At 35.4% G+C, this 20000-nt stretch overlaps 1 protein-coding gene across 10 annotated transcripts in view; it reads right to left on the bottom strand.

Annotated features, from left to right (window-relative positions):
- The window catches only part of LOC136826080 (E3 ubiquitin-protein ligase goliath-like), a 117391-nt gene that overhangs the window by 57486 nt on the left and 39905 nt on the right, over positions 1 to 20000 (bottom strand). For 6 of the 10 annotated variants that reach the window (XM_067083038.1, XM_067083035.1, XM_067083031.1 and 3 more), the window contains exon 2: positions 1550 to 1645. The exons of the other annotated variants lie outside the window; for them this stretch is intronic. In XM_067083038.1, the coding sequence (XP_066939139.1) occupies positions 1550 to 1645 (96 nt within the window). The remainder of the gene's footprint in view (positions 1 to 1549; positions 1646 to 20000) is intronic. 10 annotated transcript variants of the gene reach the window in all.

The raw sequence follows: 20000 nt of genomic DNA, 5'->3' as shown, positions 1-20000 counted from the left end.
TCCATCCAAATACACATACATATACATTTTTAATCCACAAACACTGAGCTACAAATATCGTTTACTAGTCAACTGAGGATTCGAACCACCAACAGCGACTACCTCCCACTTCAGTGGCGCGTTCTATTACCACTGGGTTGTCAAAAATAAGTGAAGAATTTCACTTTTATTTAAAGAAATAATGGTACTATCAACGTGCCTCTTTCAATTGTATTGTTTTATATATATGAACTCGAATTCGTAGCTGCTACTGAAGACCTTATCAAGGAAAAACTGTCCTCTTCAAAACAGGAAACACTCTCAGCCGGAAATGACGTCATCAAGTAGTGCTGTTCAGTTTTCTTATTGATTCAGTTTTCTTTCACTTATGCTGTTCTATTTTTCTTTATTTTTAATTTGTTTTCATTAATTATCATACTCTGACGAAGAGACATTTCTATTGTTTTAACTAAGAACTCCATTTAAAGTTTTCTAAGTGAATGATGAGTCAAAATTGCTTAGTCATTTTTTTAGCTGACCTCTAAATTGTACTCGGCATCTAGGAAGAACCTGTTCACATCCTCATACCACGATATCAGACGTTAAATACTACTGACACTATGTGTAGTAAGACGTACTACATTCATTCATAAAATCCTAAGCTCTCTTCATTCATATTCGAACACAGCCTCATCCAGCATCACTTAAAAGAAAGTGACAAATCGTCGAAGACTTCAGATTGCTCTACGGATGCAAAAGGAACAAAAAATTGACAAAATTCGACCGTTGTCCAGTACAAGCAGAGGACCCGTTCGCCTGAACGTACCTTCCCTGGCAAAGGACAGAGGTACGGACGGGCCTTCTGCCAACACTGTCCAAATCCCGTCGGTGGTAAATCTGTTTTGAAGAGAACCAAAAATCGGGTCGAGGGTGGATTAGCAGATTCACGGAATGAGGTCATTGTTTACAGGTCAAATTGGGTCGGGGGACAAAAAAATATAAACACGGGGCTTTAACAGTTCTGTGATGCTTGCAAGTTAGGACAGAGGACCGTAGATTGCAATCAAACACTAAGAAAGCAACAACAACAGTTATATAAATGACAACCACTGACACATTTCACAACCACGAATTGTATAAGAGAAGGCGTCGAGATTATTCAAGCTCGTCATGATGAAACAACAAACGAAAAACAGATGATTGGACAACATAAATTGATAAAACGAAAAATTATTAGTCATGCCTGGTCAGTATAAAATTATTTTAAATTATATATATGTATATATATTTATATATGTATGTATACAAACATATATGTATAGATATATATAATACATACACACATATAAATATCATTTATTATATATATGTATGTATATATATAGATGTATATATATACATGTACATACATACACAAACAAAATCATGCACTATGCACACACACACACAAAAAAAAACACTTTTTCCAAATACGAGCATACGACGCACGAGACGAACTCACAGGCCCACTAAAAGACATTCAGAGAGAGAGAGAGAGACAGATAGAGACTCTGGGCGACAGAGACCTAACCTCCGATCATGTGGGCGCTCTCTGGATGTCCTTGGTCAGTGGCTACGTCTACGGGGTACCTCTGGAGGCGCTGCAGAGCAGAGCTGTAGATACGCCCTTTGGGAGACGAAGAGATTCGTCATTGCTAAGGTCCTCCTCGGAAGCATGAGGAAGACAATATACGCGCATGCGCACATACACACTCCGGTCTTACTCGTGAAGCAGTTAAGTATACGAGAAATACACACATGTACTCAATTCTTACTTGGAAAGGAGTGTCAATATACGAGGTATACACATACACACATATATACTCAATTCTTACTTGTAAAGGAGTGTAAATATACAAGAGAAACTCACATATACATACACACTCGGTTCTTACTTGTAAAGGAGTGTAAGTATACAAGAAACATACACATATACACTCAGTTCTTGCTTGTAAAAGTGTATTATCATACGAGAAAAACCTATACACAGACACATTCAGTTCCTACTTGTAAAAGTGTATTATTATACCAGAAAAACACATACACATACACCCTCTGTTCTCACTTGTAAAAGTGTATTACCATACGAGAAAAACATATACACACATAGGCTATACACAAACATTCATTCTTGATCCCAAAAGTGTACAATTATACTGTCGTAAATAAACATGCATTTTCTTTTAATAAAGGAAAATATGAAACACGAAGGAAGACAGAGAGAGAGAGAGAGAGAGAGAGAGAGAGAGAGAGAGAGAGAGAGAGAGTAATGAATGAAAAGAAATTGCATGTAAATAAAAACAAGAAAAAATATCGCATTCATAAAGACAAGTCGTGATGACAGTGGGTAGAGAGAGAGAGAGAGAGAGAGAGAGAGAGAGAGAGAGAGAGAGAGAGAGAGAGAGTTGCAACCATCAGAATCATACCACAATCCCATACAAATAAAACTGAACGCAATGTGAACTCATGATACATAATTAATTATAATTAATCATTTTGATAATCAAAGCAAATCATATCCAAACAGGTGAATGAAGAAGTTCAATAAATAATATAAATTAGATGACATAATGAGTATAAACAACCAAAGAATACTTTTATATTTGCACAAGACTAATAAAAACAATAAAAAATATATATAATAATGTATATATAACATATACATATACAAATAAATAATATATATAAATACATATATATAAATAAATAAACATATATATATATATATATATACACTTTACTCTTATGTGTTGGACATATAATAATAATAATAATAATAATAATAATAATAATAATAATAATAATAATATTATTATTATTATTATTATTATTATTATTATTATTATTATTAATTATTATTATTATTATGATTATTTTAAACAACCAAAAACAACCCATTTTCCACCTTGAAAGAAATGACAAACATTTCATTTTTATTTACGTCTACCATAATCGAAAACTGAAAAAATATCATATAATATTTACTACCATACAATCATTTAGTGACCAGCAAAGGTTACAGTGATAAAAAGGAATAAAAGCAGATCATAATAAGAAGATGAAAATGAAAAGAGAAGAATAACAAAATAGACACTCGCCATCCGATACTCCCAGGCCCCGAGGCTAAAGTCACGTGGCGTTGTTGATGCAGAAACGTGCGTGAACTTTCAGAGAGAGAGAGAGAGAGAGAGAGAGAGAGAGAGAGAGAGAGAGAGAGAGAGAGAGAGAGAGTCCCAGTAAATAAAAAGGAGTATATAAGACTTGACTTGTGAGAGAGAGAGAGAGAGAGAGAGAGAGAGAGAGAGAGAGAGAGAGAGAGAATGAAAGTATATAAGAATTTAGAGAGAGAGACAGAGAGAGCGAGGAAATAAAGAGTATAAAGAGTTTAGAGAGAGAGAGAGAGAGAGAGAGAGAGAGAGAGAGAGAGAGAGAGAGAGAGAGAGTGTCCAAGTGCAGAAAGAGTATGGAAGACTTTAGAGAAGAGAGAGGAGAGAGAGAGAGAGTAAAAAAAGTATACGAGAGAGAGAGAGAGAGAGAGAGAGAGAGAGAGAGAGAGAGAGAGAGAGAGAGAGAGAGAGAGAGAGCGTGTTTGGCTAATGCGTGGCGTCACTCGGAGATAAGCAGAGGGGTATGTTAAACGCCACATGCCAAGTGAGAGCTTAAGCCTGGGTATAGGGTATAACTCTCCAGTGGCTGACACGAAGAGAATTGTTTAGGAAGACGATGATGATGATAAAGTTTAAATCAAGAATTATCCTTAGGATTAGGTTATAAATATATATATATAACAAAATCCTTTAGTGACTGACAGAACCCCTCTGACATTTTCAGGGACTGGACCCAGAAAAGTCAAGGCAGTTTCCGGGCTGGGATCTAGACGCCTGAAAAGGTCACTACGAAAGCATCAACACGGGGATGTATTACGGTTTGTTTATTAAACAGACAAAGTTAAAACGATTGTGGAAGATAACTGAGTCAAAATGAACTATTTGTCAACTGTTGATTGTAGTAGACAGCTAAGTAAAAATTAACTATTTGTCAACTGTTGATTGTAGTAGAACGAACTATTTGTCAACTGTTGATTGTAGCAGAACGAACTATTTGTCAACTGTTGATTGTAGTACAACGAACTATTTGTCAACTGTTGATTGTAGTACAACGAACTATTTGTCAACTGTTGATTGTAGTACAACGAACTATTTGTCAACTTAAGCCTGGGTATTTGTCAACTGTATTGTAACTCTCAACTGTTGATTGCTGACAACTGTTGATTGTGCAGAACGAACTATTTGTCAACTGTTGATTGTAGTAGAACGAACTTTTGTTTTGATTGTAGAAATGAACTATTTGTCAACTGTTGATTGTAACGAACTATTTGTCAACTGTTGATTGTAGTAGAATGAACTTTTGTCAACTAGTAGAAACGAATTATTTGGTTTAAATCAACCGTTGATTGTATAGTTGTCAAACTGTTGATTGATTGTAAATTATTTGTCAACTTATTGTAAGAACGAATTATTTGTCAACTATTGATTGTAGTAGAACGAACTATTTGTCAACTGTTGATTGTAAAGTAGAACCTTTTGTCAACTGTTGATTGTAAACAGAACTATTTGTCAACTGACATTTTTTGTCAACTGGATTGGAATGAACTATTTGTCAACTGTTTGTTTAGAAACGAATTATTTGTCAACCGTTGATTGTAGTAGGCTGGTCAACTCTTTGTAGACGTCAACTGATTGTAGTAGAACGGTCAACTGTTGATTGAAAGCATTTGTCAACTGTTGACGTAGTAGGATGTCAACTTTACGGTCAACTTTGATTTATTAGAACAACTATTTGACAAAGTTGAAAACGATTGTTTGTCAACTGTTAAGTAGAACGAACTATTTGTCAACTGTTGATTGTAGTAGAACGAACTGTTTGTCAACTGTTTGTAGCAGAACGAACTTTTGTCAACTGTTGATTGTGTAGAACGAACTATTTGTCAACTGTTGATTGTAGTAGAACGAACTATTTGTCAAAAATTGTAAGAACTATTTGTCAACTGTTGATTGTAGAAACGAACTGTTTTGTCAACTGTTGATTGTAGCAGAACGAACAACTGTTGATTGTAGTAGAAACGAACTATTTTATTTGTCAACTGTTGATTGTAGAGAACGAATTATTTGTCAACTATTTGTCAACTGTTGATTGTAGTAGAACGAACTAAACTGTTGATTGTGTTGATTGTAGAACGAACTATTTGTCAACTGTTGATTGTAGTAGAACGAACTATTTGTCAACTGTTGATTGTGTAGAACTATTTTGTCAACTGTTGATTGTAGCGAATGAACTATTTGTCAACTGTTGATTGTAGTAGAACGAAAAACTGTTGATTGTATTTGTTTGTCAACTGTTGATTGTAGCGAACTGTTGATTGTAGTAGAACGAACTATTTGTCAACTGTTGATTGTAGCAGAACGAACTATTTGTCAACTGTTGATTGTGTTGTCAACTGTTGATTGTAGCGGAATGAACTATTTGTCAACTGTTGATTGTAGTAGAACGAACTATTTGTCAACTGTTGATTGTAGTAGAACGAACTATTTGTCAACTGTTGATTGTAGCAGAACGAACTATTTGTCAACTGTTGATTGTAGCGGAATGAACTATTTGTCAACTGTTGATTGTAGCGGAATGAACTATTTGTCAACTGTTGATTGTAGTAGAACGAATTATTTGTCAACTGTTGATTGTAGTAGAGAGCTAAGTAAAAATGAACTGTTTGTCAACTGTTGTTATACAAACGTTTTCCTTTTGAACCTTTGCATGACATGAAAAGTCAACGCAGCCAAATATAAAAAAAAATAAATAAAAAAAAAAAAAAATAAAAATAAAATAAAATAAAAATAAAATAAAATAAATCAAACAAGGACTCCGGTCTCAATGATTCCGGTGGATGAAGAAATTGAGGAGAAAAATGACTTAGCCTGGATTGCAAGGACACAAGACACGCGTGGAGGGAATAACATCGAGAGAGAGAGAGAGAGAGAGAGAGAGAGAGAGAGAGAGAGAGAGAGAGAGAGAGAGAGAGTTTTTTCACCAATTTTTTTCTTAAAAGTCACTAAAGATGTTTGATTATATAATAATAATAATAATAATAATAATAATAATAATAATAATAATAATAATAATAATTTTATTATTATTATTATTATTATTATTATTATTATTATTATTATTATTATTATCTAGACCACTAAAAGTGTTTGGTCATATTTGTGAATAATAATAATAATAATGAATTATTATTATTATTATTATTATTATTATTATTATTATTATTATCTAGACCACTAAAGGTGTTTGATCATATTTGTGAATAATAATAATAATAATAATAATAATAATAATAACGAATTATCATTATTATTATTATGATGATGATTTATCATAAAAATCACTAGATAGGTATGACTATAATTTCAAATAATAATAATAATAATAATAATAATAATAATTGTTATTATTATTATTAATTTATTATTATTATTATTATTATTATTATTTTTATTATTATATGCGTTTCGTCACAACCCCTGAAACTAACATTTCAAACCCCATGGATTATAAGGATAATTTTCCTTTTAAACCGCACAAAAATAACTGCCGAAATTATTCAAGTCAAGAGGACCCGCGAGGACTCATAGCTTCCTTTATCTGCCGTTGCCCACAACAACAGCTCCAGCCACTTACAGACTGATAACAACACAGAACTACAACAACAACAGTTTTCAAAGACTAATGGAACACACCATAATATAACAACATTACAACTGGAAGGGACTTCTTAACCTTGGTGTAATTTGTGGTATTGCTTCAATAAGTGTCTATTTTTTCGTGACTTGAAAAACAAATAAAAAATGAGCCGAAGTTTGTTTTCTGTACAGCCGCTACAGCATATAATCAAGGCCACCGAAAATAGATATCTATCTTTCGGAGGTCTCGGTATAATGCAGTATGAGCCTAAACCCGCTGGTGGCCTGGCCCTATATCGTTGCCAGAAGCACGATTACGGGTAACTTTAACCTTATAAATCAAAATCAAAGCTACTGAAGTTAGAGGGCTGCAATTTGGTATGTTTGATGATTGGAGGGTGGATGACCAACATACCAATTTGCAGCCTTCTAGCCTCAGTGGTTTTTAAGATCTGAGGGCGGACAGAAAAAGTGCGGACATGAAAAAGTGCGGACGCACAGACAAAACCGGCACAATAGTTTTCTTTTTCAGAAAACTAAAAAGGAGAGGAATTTATTTTAACTTTTTTTCTCTCTCTCTATTGGATCGTAATCCTGAAACTGTAAATATTTATTGACAAATCAACTATCGTATTCAGAGATATTTGCTCAACGTCCAAGCTCATGAAATAACTTTGAATAAATGTATGAAAACAGCCGTAGGAAGGAATTCCACACAAGCATTAAGGTGGGGTGTATCGATTCAAAAGTATAAGTGCCTCAATGAATCACTCAGTTCCTGCCCACGCCTTTCCAGCCACGAAAAGAAATATGTTGGAGAATGTATATATGCATGATTACGTTTTCGAATTCCATATATTCCTCTGTTTTCCCCGAGTCCTACAGGATTTCTTCTCTCAATATCGAGTAAATAGCTTCTTTCTGGGTCCTTGCTATTTATTTTCCATGGCTATTTTGCCGCAGTTATAAAATAGCACATTTTTATCAGTAAATTCCAGAACTAGAGTCCCTTGTTTGGTTTCAAAATCTAATTGAATATAGAAGTGAACTGTACATAAAATTTAGGCCAAAGGCCAAGCACTGGGACCTATGAGGTCATTCAGCGCTGAAACGGAAATTGGCAGTAGAAGTGTTTAAAAGGTGTAACAGGAGGAAAACCTCGCAGTTGCACTGTGAATCAATTGTTAGGAGAGGCTGGAAAATAAGATGGGGGAAAGAGAATATGAAAGGAGGTACAGTAAAAAGGAATGGTAGGGGTTGCAGCTGGGGGCCGAAGGGACGCTGCACAGAACCTCAAGTAATGCCTACAGTGCACCACATGAGGTGTACTGACGGCACTATCTCCATGGGGTTCAAAATCTAATAAAAAGATTGATAAAAGTTAATTCACTCCTTCTTCATCTAATCTATTTAAAAATATTTTACCTTATATTTAAAGGCCAAATGTTAATACACTGCTTTCATAGCTTAAGTACCTGATAACACGTAATCTGAGTTATACATGGAGGGGTGGGGTAGCGTTCTTTTCTGATAAAAATCTTAAAATGCACTGACTTCATAGCTGTAAGTATCTGATAATACGTCATCCGACCTACAATGGGGGCTGGGAGGGTTCTTCTCTGATAAAAGTGTATGAAACTATGTATTACTGATGGTACCGCTGCATTGAACGAGCCTTGTCAATAAAGGTTTGCTTCTGGACTAAGAAAACAAGAGCCCTTGAAATGCTGTATCGAAAATTTAAAAGCATAACATCACCAGTATCCAAACAAAAAGACGAAGCAGAGAGAGAGAGAGAGAGAGAGAGAGAGAGAGAGAGAGAAAAAACAAGGGGACCATAAAACGGTCAATATTTATAATTCAGTGCACTGGAGGGGCCACTAACAAGCCTGAGAGAGAGAGAGAGAGAGAGAGAGAGAGAGAGAGAGAGAGAGAGAGGAGGGAATCTACACCAACCACCAACTCAGTTTCTCAATGAACACGGCTGATTTAGCAAGACAGAATTGATTTCATATCATCTAACAGGTTCTTTTGTTGACTGAATACCACACTCAATTCTCTCTCTCTCTCTCTCTCTCTCTCTCCCCACAAATACCACGAAAGCCATGATAAATTCCGTAACACTCCCAGGGTGCATCAATGAGGGGCTATCGATTTCAATACCATTCCTCCCACTATCACTCGACAGCACAAAGAAATGAATCACGCAGATTTCTTGAAAGTATAAACAAAAAGTGGCTGTCACTTGTAAAGGCGGTTTCTGAGTAAATCAAACAAGTTATGGCAATATTTACCAGGAAAGAAGAGGACACCTACGCAATTCTTATCAACGCGACGTTTACAAGTATTAATACGATTTTGAACACTAAATAAAAAGTAAATAGCGGATATTTTAGAGCTGGTAAAGCTATATTTACGAAACGTTTCCAAGCTAACGTCAGATTTTGAAGAGGGAACGGGACCACAATTCAACAATGAAACTAATTAGGGTTTCACTACTAAATAAACAGTAAATAGTGGACATTTTAGAGCTGGCAAAGCAAAATTAACTAAACGTTTGTTAGCAGACGTCTGACTTTGAAAAGGGAACGGAATCACAATTCAGCAACGGGGCTTTTCAACTCGTAGGTTTGGAAGTCTGTCAAACGTTCTGTTTCCTGAGCATAGTAAACAATTTTAACGAGAAATTTTCACGTACTTCTTCCAGACCCAATATTCTGTAAAAAAAAAAAAAAAAAAAAAAAAAGCACAGTGTGCTCAAGTAAATAATTAAATGACATAAAGGAATTTATCAATGTTACACCCAAGCACTTCTCAGAAAATACAGGACTCGTCATCAGGACGCAGCAAAACCACCTTCCATAATTCATACAAAAAATCCAACATGAACATAACAACTGAGACTTATTCTCATATATTATGCGACGCAAATAACAGTAATTACAAGAAATTACATTATACATACACATCTAGTTATGGAAATGACCCTGTAATGAGTAAAAAGGCTTCTTATCAAGACACAAAAGCTGTAAATTGAATTGAATTGACTACAGAATTTAGGCCAAAAGCCAAGCACTGGGACCTAAGAGGTCATTCAGCGCTGAAACGGAAATTTAGAGTAAAAGGTTTGAAAGGTGTAACAGGAGAAAAGCTTTTTGCAGTTGCCCTATGAATCAATTGTTAGGAGAGGGTTGGGGAAAGTAAGATGGAAGAAAGACAATATGAAAGGAGGTACAGTAAAAGGAATGAAAGGGATTCAAGCTAAGGGCGGTGGGAACACTGCAAAGAACCTTAAGCAATGCCTACAGTGCACCGCATGAGGTGCACTGACGGCATTACCCCTCCTACAGGGCAAAAGCTGTAAACAGAATGACACTTACATTGGACATTGCCTTGCTAAGAGCATGTTCCTAAACTGAAAGCAGTAACTACTTGACACCGAGTGAAATGAAGAGCACAGGAGCTTAGGAACACTATTTCCAAACACAGCAAGTCAGAGGCGAGTAATTTATGCCTGAATACAGCCACATAATTGTTCTCCCAGAACTTGTTATTCTGGATAATAACTCCGGCAGTAAAGTTCGTGACAGGGGATAGGACTGCAATAAGACAGTGCCTCGTGAGCGGAGATGGGCAGAGTCACACTACAAACATGTGGAGAGAGAGAGAGAGAGAGAGAGAGAGAGAGAGAGAGAGAGAGAGAGAGAGAGAGAGAGAGAGAGTCACGCCACAAAACACGTGGGTAAGCAACATCAAGGTCAAAGTGTGTGATCTCTTGAGAATGTTACCCACTAACGACCCACCACAGTTAACTGGATGTCAGGAATCTAGTTCGCTCTTCAGATCAACAGAGGGACGAGAAAATTTTTCAGGAATGGAGTGCAGAGACGTTTCTTCCTCGTGGGATCGCGTCTTGGTCTCTCGCTGTGGATAGTGTGAATGGAGGAGACTACTGTATATATATATATATATATATATATATATATATATATATATATATGTGTTTGTGTGTGTGTGTGTGTGTATATATATATTGATACATATACATATACAAGTGACAACTTGGGGACTCAGGAAGTCTTCAAAAGCGGATGTTTTCGAACCAAATCGTAAAGGTCAGGCCAGTGTGACGTCACCGTGGCTTGTCTGATGTCACACCCAAGAAACAAACGTCAGAGAATGGTAACACTTTTAATTACATGATGTATCTTCATTGCTCGTCCTCATTTGTCAAGGCTAATCCACATTTAAATGATTCTGGGCACTGAGGAGGGTCAAGACATATCTGCGCTGTTCAGACTTTTTGTTGTCTTAAGTAATATATTTTAATTAATATTTGCATAAATATTGTTAAATCTAGTCAGCTTAAATCACTTCTTCAAGCTTAATATTGCCAGCTTCTTCCTTTATTAAATAAATTTACTCTTATGGATATGTATATATCTATACATATCTATATACATAAATTTATTCTTAAGATGGAGAACATAGAAAAAGCGACAAATTCTAGACACAGACCTTTCGAAAGTGATGAGCATTATCATAAAACAACCTAATAAAAACAACAAATTTATACCGAACATATCTGCGCGTCAAGAAAACCTTACAAAATAAACATTCCGGCTCTTTGAAAAAAAAAAAAAAAAAAAAATTATACTTGACGCCAAAACAAAATTGATATGGTGCAAGGCGAGACATTTATCTACCAAGAATCACACAGACGTAGAAGAATATTATTGCAGCAAAAGCTGCAAAAATACAATTTTCAAGAGACCCAAATGTCATTGGAGACAGTTTTTAGTTTTCTGTAAAAGAAAACTATTGTGCCGGCTTTGTCAGTCCGTCCGCACTTTTTCTGTCCGCCCTCAGATCTTAAAAACTACTGAGGCTAGAGGGCTGCAGGTTGGTATGTTGATCATCCACCCTCCAGTCATCAAACATACCAAATTGCAGCCCTCTAGCCTCAGTAGTTTTTATTTTATTTAAGGTTAAAGTTAGCCATAATCGTGCATCTGGCAACGACATGCCGCAGGCCACCACCGTCCCGTGGTTAGAGTTCCATGGGCCGCGGCTCATACAGCATTACACCGAGACCACCGAAAGATAGATATCTATTTTCGGTGGCCTCGATTATACGACGTACAGAAAACTCGATTGCGCTGAAGAAACTTCGGCGCATTTTTCACTTGTTGCTGAGTCCTGCTCAATTCAGCTTCTCCCAAGGGCGTTGATTATCATCAAGACGCTTCGTCCCTTAATGAACAACAAGATGATTCGCTCTTCTTGTAAACAGTTCTTTTTATTCTTCTTTTTCCCGCAATAGCTACAGAATTCGGGGTTCCTCCTCAAGCAAGGGTACATGCTGGCATAAGGCCAGTTCTGTCTATAATGACAATTGGTATATTATTACTGGTGTTGTTGCCTCGAGCGGTATTATTGAGAGAGAGAGAGAGAGAGAGAGAGAGAGAGAGAGAGAGAGAGAGAGAGAGAGAGAGAGAGCATATACTGATACAAATAAAAATCTACCATTATTATTTTCAAGTGTATTCGTATCATTTTGAGAGAGAGAGAGAGAGAGAGAGAGAGAGAGAGAGAGAGAGAGAGAGAGAGAAGGACCACCATATTGATACAACTACTATATTACTCTTAATATTTTTCAAGTTTATCCGTATTATTTTGAGAGAGAGAGAGAGAGAGAGAGAGAGAGAGAGAGAGAGAAAGAGAGAGAGAGAGACAGCGAGTATAACCATACCACTTTGATACAACTGCCATACTACCAATAATACTTTTAAGCGTATCCATACTTGTAAAGAGAGAGAGAGAGAGAGAGAGAGAGAGAGAGAGAGAGAGAGAGAGAGAGAGAGAGACCATACCACAGTGATTTGGGTCACCAGACTACCGTCTAATGGGCTGATTGATAAGAATGCCCGGCCAGGACGGGAAAGCCAATAGCGACGTATTTGCATAACCAAGATGGTCTTTGTACTTTAGTTATTTATCTATTTTTATTCCCATATACAGTATATCTTAAATTATCTACTTATTTCGTCTTCTCCCAAACTAAATCTCTACCAGCGTATTCTCTCATAACTCATTCCTGGTTTTGTTTCCAATTTTTACAACGATTTTCAATTGCTATTTACTCCATCCGCACGCTCATTCATAAATCTGACTGATGACGTCATCACTCAGATGAATTTTCACTACCTATTTACTCCATTTGTATATTCATTCATAAATCTATTTGGTGACGTCATCACCACTCATTCTGATATCAATCTGTAAACACTTCTCCCTAAGGCTCTTCAATTTCAAACGTGTTACCCACCGCTCTTCTCTTACTCAGAGAGAGAGAGAGAGAGAGAGAGAGAGAGAGGACCAAAATCCCCATTCTGACATCCACCAAGGTAACTGTTTCAGTTTTTAATAATAATAATAATAATAAATAATAATAATAATAATAATAATAATAATAATAATTCATAGTTTCCCAGCGACTAATAATAATAATAATAATAATAATAATAATAATAATAATAATAATAATAATAATAAATAAATTTATAAAACGATAGGCCACAGAATCTAACTCTCACCCTTTGCTATCGATTAAACAATCTGGCAGAGAGAGAGAGAGAGAGAGAGAGAGAGAGAGAGAGAGAGAGAGAGAGAGAGAGAGAGAGAGAGAGAACTTCACTGAGATAAGTAATATATGTGTATATACTGTATGTATATATATATATATATATATATATATATATATATATATATGTATATATATATATATATATATATATATATATATATATATATATATATATATATATATTTACGTGACTGTGAAAATATTTTCTGTTTAAAACAGAATTCCATCAAATATAAGAGAGCCCATAAAAACGCCAAAATGTGGAAATAAGGGCTATATTTCAGAGAACAAACTGTCTCTCCTCAGGCAAGTAGGAGAGACAGTTTGGTCTCTGAAATATAGCGTCTGTTTTCCACATTTTGGTGTTTCTATGAGCTCCTTATATTTTATATATTTACACAAAACACACACACACACACACACACATATATATATATATATATATATATATATATATATATATATATATATATATATATATATATATATATATATATATATATATATATATATATAAATAATAAATTTCCTTTGCCATTATTCAGAGAAGGCGCACTCAGCCAGCATCTGGTACTGTCGTTCATAATGACCCAATCATATTTCTCAAAAGAAACATTAATTAGCAACAAATTAACCGCCCCCCCCCACCACCAATGACCTGCTAAGAATCAGATCCCACCTCTCTCTCTCTCTCTCTCTCTCTCTCTCTCTGGAAGTTGGAAGTATTAGGGGTACACTGGATAATGGGATAAAATTTTTTTATTCTCTCTCTCTCTCTCTCGAAATAGTACAGGTACACTTGATAATGGGATAAAATTTTTATATTCTCTCTCTCTCTCTCTCTCTCTCTCTCTCTCTCTCTCTCTCTCTTGAAATAATACGAGTACACTTGATAATGGGATAAAATTTTGACAAAGCGAACTTTGAATCCATTTTATATTCTCTCTCTCTCTCTCTCTCTCTCTCTCTCTCTCTCTCTCTCTCTCTCTCTCTCTCTCTCATATCCATTACTCCCATGAATCACATCATCATACAAGACAACAGACACACCACCATCATCATCATCATCATCATCATCATCATCATCATCATCGTAATAATCATCATTATCATCATCACCCTTCGCTCTCTGGGCAACACCAATGTCACTGATTCGCAACAACATACAACACCTTTGTCACTGATTCGCAACAACATACAACGCCAATGTCACTGATCTGTAACAACAACAATCAAAGGTTTTCCCGACCAGAAGGTTTTCTGAAAAGCGAGACACGACGTGTCCTTCAGACACATACAAACACAAACACACGCATTTCATTAACCGTGCAATGACGGTTGCAGGGGACACAGAGGAAGTCTTTGCAACAAACGAACTTTGCAAAACGTTGCATTTAAGACCGACCTTGCAGAAAAATTAATTTGTTTTTCAACTGGTAATTCAAAACAAGTGTATAGAGAGAGAGAGAGAGAGAGAGAGAGAGAGAGAGAGAGAGAGAGAGAGAGAGAAAATGTAGAAAAATGGGTTGAGAATTCTAAATAAGCCTTGCTAAAATTTTGTACCATTAATAAGTGTATTCGTCCTATTTATAGAGAGAGAGAGAGAGAGAGAGAGAGAGAGAGAGAGAGAGAGAGAGAGAGAGAATATAAAATGGATTCAAAATTCAAAACATGCCTTGAGGCTAATATTCCGTACCATTAGTAAGTGTATTCGTCTTTTTGAGAGAGAGAGAGAGAGAGAGAGAGAGAGAGAGAGAGAGAGAGAGAGAGAGAGAGAGAGAGAGAGAGAGAGAGAAAAAAAATGGACTGAAAATTGGAATAAGCCTTGCTAAAATTCTGTAAAATTAGTAAGTGTATTCTGTCTTATTTAGAGAGAGAGAGAGAGAGAGAGAGAGAGAGAGAGAGAGAGAGAGAGAGAGAGAGAGAGAGAGAGAGAGAGAGAGAGAGAGAATATAAAAAAATGGACTGAAAATTGAAATAAGCCTTGCTAAAATTCTGTAAAATTAGTAAGTGTATTCGTCTTATTTAGAGAGAGAGAGAGAGAGAGAGAGAGAGAGAGAGAGAGAGAGAGAGAGAGAGAGAGAGAGAGAGAGAGAGAATATAAAAAAAATGGACTGAAAATTCGAAATAAGCCTTGCTAAAATTCTGTAAAATTAGTATGTATTCGTCTTATTTAGAGAGAGAGAGAGAGAGAGAGAGAGAGAGAGAGAGAGAGAGAGAGAGAGAGAGAGAGAGAGACAATATAAAAAAATGGACTGAAAATTGAAATAAGCCTTGCTAAAATTCTGTACCATTATTATGCGTATCCTTATTATTGAGAGAGAGAGAGAGAGAGAGAGAGAGAGAGAGAGAGAGAGAGAGAGAGAGAGAGAGAGAGAGAGATTAAAAATCGCTTTGTCAAAATTCCATGCCCATTATCAAAAGCACCCGTTTTATTTCGAGAGAGAGAGAGAGAGAGAGAGAGAGAGAGAGAGAGAGAGAGAGAGAGAGAGAGAGAGAGAGAAGATGGACAAAAGAATAAAAAAAAAAATCCCTCTCTTGACTTCCCACGCGATGCTTCAAAGCAAGCAGCCTCGTTAACAGAAGGACTGCTTGCATTGAAGGACTCTCATTCTAAGGGCATCCTTGGGGGGGGGGGCGTCGAAACAAGTGGTGGGCGGCAGGATACAGAAAGGATCTGGGTGACTGGGCGCCCAAGGGAAAGGAGGGAAGGAGAGGGAGAGAGAGGGGGGAAACTAGGTCACAAGATACGTCCTACAGAATTACATCATCACAATTTGTCGAGGTACAATTTACTGATCGACTCATCTTAATCCCACTAAGTAAGTCCTTCGGGAGCAAGGCGCCCTTAGGAATGAGGCATCGGAAGGAGAAGGAATAGGAGAGGATCCTAGCGCCCTTGCTATATAAATTTCCCAGCCACATTCGCCAACACAGGTCCTTGTTGAGGGAGAGAAGTGTTGGAGGGCGGAGATGGAAAAACTGGGTCAATTCGTCCCAGGTGATAAGGGGTCGATATTGTCTGGGTTCGGGTGAATGGTTATTTGTGTAAGGAGGGTAATTATTATTTTATTTTCTTCAGCTTTTATGATTTTGGTCACAGGCGTTGTTTATGCTTGCGTAAATGTAGGCGAGGTCTTATGAATGCGTGGTTGTACATGGCGATAGTTATACATGTATACATACATACATACATACACGCGTATCATATATACATATATATTTACACATGTATATAATGTGTGTATAAATATATATGTATATTATATATATGTGTGTATATAAACACACACACACACACACACACACACACACATATATATATATATATATATATATATATATATATATATATATATATATATATATATATATATATATATATATATATTAGAATAATCAACACACAATCACGTGTGGAACAGAAATAAATTTCTGACTCGCATCAGAATCGAACCCAGATCTTTCAATTGAAAGGCAAGGGCGCTGCCCACTGGGCCATCTATTTATTTATTTATTTATATACATATACATATATACATATACTCGTATGTGTATGTGTGTGGGTAAGGCACCTCTCACATTATCTTCATATACAATCATTCTATAACACCATCCTCCCTCTGGGTACAATCGACAATAGAAACAAGACCGCGAAGAAACGCAATTATAAGCAAAAGCCTTGAACGACTGAAGACGCTTCTGAAGCGCCCTTGGCCAAGATCTGCCCGAGAAGGTGAAACGAGCATCATCAGAATGAGAGGAATTCCGGCGTCAACAGGTTCAGGAGAAGGGAAAAGATTCGGCATAAAAAATGGGGCGCAAGATTGTAGCTGTCAGGGAAAAAAAACCGTGGGAATATTTGCCCCGACCTTCGCCCGAATTTTACAGAGATGGCCCACCCAGGGGGGGTGGGTGAATTTTACAGAGATGGCCTTCACAGGGGAGGAGGGGTGAATTTTGCAGATATGGCCCTGGGGGGCACCGGGGAATAAATCGTGGGAATATTTGCACCGACCTTCGCCTGAATTTTACAGAGATGGCCCACCCAGGGGAGGGGGGAAGGGTAAAGATTCAGCAGAAAATAGGGCACAAGATTATAGGTGTCAGGGAATAAAATCGTGGGAATATTTGCCTCGACCCTCGTCCGAATTCTACAGATATGGCCCAGTGGAGGGGAAGGGTGAATTTTATAGATATGACCCTGGGGAGGAGGGAAGGGGGAAGGAAAAAGATTCAGCACAAAACAGGGCACGAGATTATGGGCATCAGTGAATAATAAAATCGTAGGAATATTTGCCCCGACCTTCGCCCGAATTCTACAGAGATGGCCCAACCAGGAGTGGGGGTGAATTTTAGAGATATGGCCCATGGGAGGGGGGGGGAGGGGAAGGAAGGTCTGATTGACCTCGGCCCATTAAATTTTGGGGGAAAGGTCGAACAACAGGTGTCAAGAAGACTCCTTCGATTTAGTGGATCGTGACTATGCGAGATTATTATTTTCAAACTGGTGGCTTTGTGTTTAGAAAGTCGGTGGAAATTGGTTGTGTGAAAGATTTTATGTTTATTGTGAAACTGTAAATGGAAACACAAACAGCTGAAGGGATATATATATATATATATATATATATATATATATATATATATATATATATATATATATATATATATATATATACATACATAAACATTATTTTCGTATATATATATTTATATATATATATATATATATATATATATATATATATATATATATATATATATATATATATATATATCTATAAATATATACTATGTATATATATATAAACATACATGAACATTGTTTTATATACATATATAGTATGTATATATAAATATATATGTATATATAATATAAACATAAAATTTTAAGTGTATCCGTCTTACTGAGAGAGAGAGAGAGAGAGAGAGAGAGAGAGAGAGAGAGAGAGAGAGAGAGAGAGAGAGAGAGAGAGAGAGAGAGAGAAAAAATTTGATCCAAATTTCGCTTTGTAAAAATTCTATACCATTACCATGTGTATCCGCATTCATTCTAGAGAGAGAGAGAGAGAGAGAGAGAGAGAGAGAGAGAGAGAGAGAGAGAGAGAGAGAGAGAGAGAATAATAACGGTGATAAGGAAATGCCAAAAACCAGACAAAAACAAAACACAAAAACACGAGAACAGAAAAATTGACCAAAGAATGATTTGCAAATCATATAAGCTATTTAACCCTCTAAAAAAAAAAAAAAACATACAAACACCTCCCTCTTATGTCCAGTATTGACGGTGCCCTGGGATCAATCCCATTACAGAGCGACAAAAAAAAAAAAAGGTTTCTTCACAGAGCAACAAACGACAGACGACAAACAAAAGGTTCGTTTGAGGTTTGCGTTGAAAGCCTGACCTTTAACCAAACCAAAAGATTTTTTTTTTTTTCCTTTTTGTCAGTGGGTTTGATAAACAATTTGAGTTTTGCCTTGATAATAATAATAATGATTGGCACTAAAGTATTAAATTCACCTTTGTTGTTTGTCACCAATAACCAAAGGTTATTGCCTTAATAATAATAATAATAATAATAATAATAATAATAATAATAATAATAATAATAACAGTGTTAAATTCAGTTTTGTTATTTATCAGCAATAACCAAATGTTATTGCCTTAATAATAATAATAATAATAATAATAATAATAATAATAATAATAATAATAATAATAATAATAATAATAATCACTAACAGTGTTAAATTCAGTTTTGTTATTTATCAGCAATAACCAAATGTTATTGCCTTAATAATAATAATAATAATAATAATAATAATAATAATAATAATAATAATAATAATAATAAGCACTAAGAGTGTTAAATTCAGCTTAGTTATTTATCACCAATAACCAAATGTTATTGCCTTAATAATAATAATAATAATAATAATAATAATAATAATAATAATAATGATAATAATAAATTTCCCTTTATTTATGAACAATAACCAAACGTTATTGATAAAATTATTACAATTATTACAGATAAAATTATCACTTCAGTACTACCGTAAAGCATTTCTCTTTGCATTTTAATAATTTACTTACATTTATATCTATTTATTAATGAGTTAATTAATTTTTTCCTTTCAAGTGACTGATATCTTTCTGTATTTCCTATGACCTTCTGTAACTTCTTTTAAATGATCATCATAAATATTCTCTGGAAGATCAAATTTCAAGTCAATGGACCCTTTTGGGGGAGCTCGTTTCATAGGAATAGGGTTCATTTTCTTAATAATAATAATAATAATAATAATAATAATAATAATAATAATAATAATAATAATAATAATAATAATAATTCTCTTATTTTTGTACTTCCTATTACCCTCTGTTACTGCTTTGAAATAAACACCATATTATTTGGAAGTTTGAATTTCAAGTCAATGGCCCCTGTGGTGGGCTTGTTCCACAGGAATAGGGTTCATCCTCTGAATAATTAATAATAATAATAATAATAATAATAATAATAATAATAATAATAATAATAATAATAATAATTCTGTTCACAGCAAAACTCATACAGTCAACCCAGATAAACAAG

The sequence above is a fragment of the Macrobrachium rosenbergii genome, chromosome 40, assembly GCF_040412425.1.
Source record: "Macrobrachium rosenbergii isolate ZJJX-2024 chromosome 40, ASM4041242v1, whole genome shotgun sequence".
Lineage (NCBI taxonomy): Eukaryota > Metazoa > Arthropoda > Malacostraca > Decapoda > Palaemonidae > Macrobrachium > Macrobrachium rosenbergii.
This window is presented reverse-complemented; position numbering and strand designations above follow the sequence as displayed.